The 2,553-nt window shown below is 61.1% G+C and overlaps 2 protein-coding genes across 2 annotated transcripts in view; one reads left to right on the forward strand and one right to left on the reverse strand.

Annotated features, from left to right (window-relative positions):
• VDBG_00111 (GTPase-activating protein GYP7) overlaps nt 1–177 on the forward strand; it is a gene marked incomplete at both ends in the record, with an annotated part of 2,930 nt that extends 2,753 nt beyond the window's left edge. The window contains one exon of the mRNA XM_003008384.1: nt 92–177. Within this exon, the coding sequence (XP_003008430.1) occupies nt 92–177 (86 nt within the window). The remainder of the gene's footprint in view (nt 1–91) is intronic.
• A 644-nt stretch (nt 178–821) lies between these two features.
• VDBG_00112 (conserved hypothetical protein) lies at nt 822–2,160 on the reverse strand (the record flags this gene model as incomplete). The annotated part of the gene is made up of 2 exons (XM_003008385.1): nt 822–979; nt 1,122–2,160. 2 exons carry the CDS (start codon nt 2,158–2,160, stop codon nt 822–824), a joined length of 1,197 nt encoding a protein of 398 aa, XP_003008431.1.
• Between the last annotated feature and the right edge of the window lie 393 nt (nt 2,161–2,553).

Below are 2,553 nucleotides of genomic sequence, written 5' to 3' on the forward strand. Positions count from 1 at the left end.
GGCGGCGCCGCGCGCAAGAGTAAGAGTCCAGCCGTCAAGACAGACGAGCCGGACGAGAGCGCCCAAGATCATCACGCCGGAGCTGCTGCAGCTTCTGAGCCGCAAGGTCGAGGTGCTGCCGCGGAAGAACGGTCGCGAACCTCGGCGACGGGCTGCCTGCGGAGAAGAGGAACGTAACACCTCGCGCAGGGGGGGTCGGTGTGACGCACGTTTGGACTGGCATAGAGCGTAACGACAAGGCAGGACGAGAAATGGGGAATTGGGTTTGGACAGATTCGGCGCACTCGACAGGCCGCTGTCGCGGGCGTTCTGGTTCGCGGGTTCGGCAAGGGGAACGTCGCAAAACGAAAACGAGGCAAAGCGGGTGTTCACTTCGTACCGTGTACTACAAACAGGATTGATTTTTTTTGTGTTTTCCGCAGTGCTACCACAGCAAGAGGGATCTTCCCATACGCGAGGAACGTTCATGGTCTGACAGGCTAACAGGCTTCTCTCTTTTCACGTGATGAATGCGTCCAGACGAAAATTCCAGTCCATGCTGAGTAGAAATTGATTGCTATGCACACTGACCAGAGGTCATTCATACACGCGGTGCTGAACCGCAAGTGTAAACTCTATAATGCCCTTCTCTCGCTCCCGTTCTTCTTCTCCTTGACATACGCTAATGATGACCCTCACCGACGGAACCGCCCCAAACGCCTTCGTTCGCGCCCAGCCCCGGACCGACCGCCTCGAGCGGACGACGATTAATGCAGACCTCTAATTAAAGGGGTATATCTATGCTGTCTTCCGTCTCGCTGTACGGCGTCGGCGGTAGCGCTTCATGAGGCGATCCGTACGCGCAGGCCTGATGACAAGAACGTCACGACGCAGCAGAAAGGTCCGAACGAGTCGACGCGGCCGGGAAGGGTTTGGCAGAACATTGGCCGTCCTTGGCGGACCCATTTTGGCAAAGTACTGCTGGAATGAAAGGATTCACCTATACCACGGGTGAGGCCATTGTTTCACGTCAGGCGGAAGGCAAAAAGGGAGCAACACATTCCGGGTAGGTAACTGTGGTCCGAGATCGTGGGCTTCTGGGACAAGGGTTGTGCGCCAGCTCGTGGGCCAAGACGACCCACCACCAGACGGGCCGCCTCGGGCCTTGGCCTCGGCCTGCCTGGCGCCCGTGAGCTTGTCGGCGTGCAGCTGCAGGAAGAAGCGCAGGTTGCAGAAGATGCTGCCGCTGCTGTTGAACGCAATGGTGCCGCCCTTGTCGTCGTAGAAGATGTGCAGCACCTTGGGCGACAGCGAGTAGACGCCGCCGACCTCGGTGAGCAGGGCCGCAAAGGCGTTGATGGGGCCGGCGTACCGCTGCAGGAACGGCCCCGGTTCGAGCGTCATGTCGCGCGACGTGAAGACCTTCATGCCGTTGGAGGCCTCGGCCGCGAAGGCTATGTTCTTGGCGGACGTGCTGTCGCAGTACGTCGCCTGCTCCTTGACCTCGTTCATGCTCGGCGGCGAGAAGAGCTGGTTCGAGTCGTGCGACCGCGTTGAGTTGATGGCGTTCAGAAGGTTCTGCTCTACGGTGGCCGGACTCGTCACCCTGCCGTCGTCCTTGCCCTTCTGCCCGACGCCGCCGGTGCTGCCGCCGGTGGACGGACCAGGACCAGGCGGCGGGGGCAGAAGCTGTCGGCCGTCTTGCGCCGGCTTGTCAAGTTGGCCGTTGTGCCTGTCGTCGTCCTCGTCGTCGTCCTCGGGTGTGTCGAACCCCAGGCGTCGCGTCAGGTTGGAGAACAAGCCCTTATTCTTTCTCGTTGGTGGCATCAAGCTAGGCGGACGCTGACCCTCCTCGGGGCTCTCGTGTCCGAACGAACCAGGCATGACCGGCTCGGGTGTCTTCGCAGTGTGCCGAGCAGCCTCGGCAGCCTGAGTCTGCTGCTGGTCCCATTCCCGCTCCCTGTCCTGAATGCGCTTCTGCTCTGCGTCCAGCGCCTTGCGCCTCTCCTCCTCGGCGATCCTCGCCTCCGCAGCCTTCGCTCGCAGGATGCGGTCGACGTTGTAGCCTCGGGCCCGCAAGCCGAGCAGGTCGAGGGTCAGGAACGGCTCGAAAAAGAGGTAGGCCTGCTGGTTGTGCCGCGTCAAGAGAAGCTGGCAGATGGCCTGGCCCACCTGGTACATGTCCGGCTGGCCGTCGGCGGCGACGTACAAGACCCAGCCCGCCCGCGTCTGCACGCTCGCCGCCGAGCGCTTCTCCGTGTGCGTCTTGCTCTGGCCCCGCAATGTGCGTCTGAGAGCCACGTTGGTCACGAGTTCAACGATGAGATTCTTCTCGAGCCACTTGGCGTCATGTTTGAACGCTTCCCGTCGGTAGGTAGCGTATTCGTGGAGGAAAATCTTGCTGCGCTCCACAACGTGTTTCCGGAGAGCTGCCGCCCTGTCTTGCTTATCGACGTGGGGACCGATCCGGACGTTCTCCTCGACGAGACTGCTGAGGTTCTGCGCACCAAGAGCCAGGTAAGAAGATCTCGAGCGCTTCGTCCTCCGGTGCCGTGAGCAGATGATCCTTGAACA

Source organism: Verticillium alfalfae, genomic scaffold, assembly GCF_000150825.1.
Source record: "Verticillium alfalfae VaMs.102 supercont1.1 genomic scaffold, whole genome shotgun sequence".
NCBI lineage: Eukaryota > Fungi > Ascomycota > Sordariomycetes > Glomerellales > Plectosphaerellaceae > Verticillium > Verticillium alfalfae.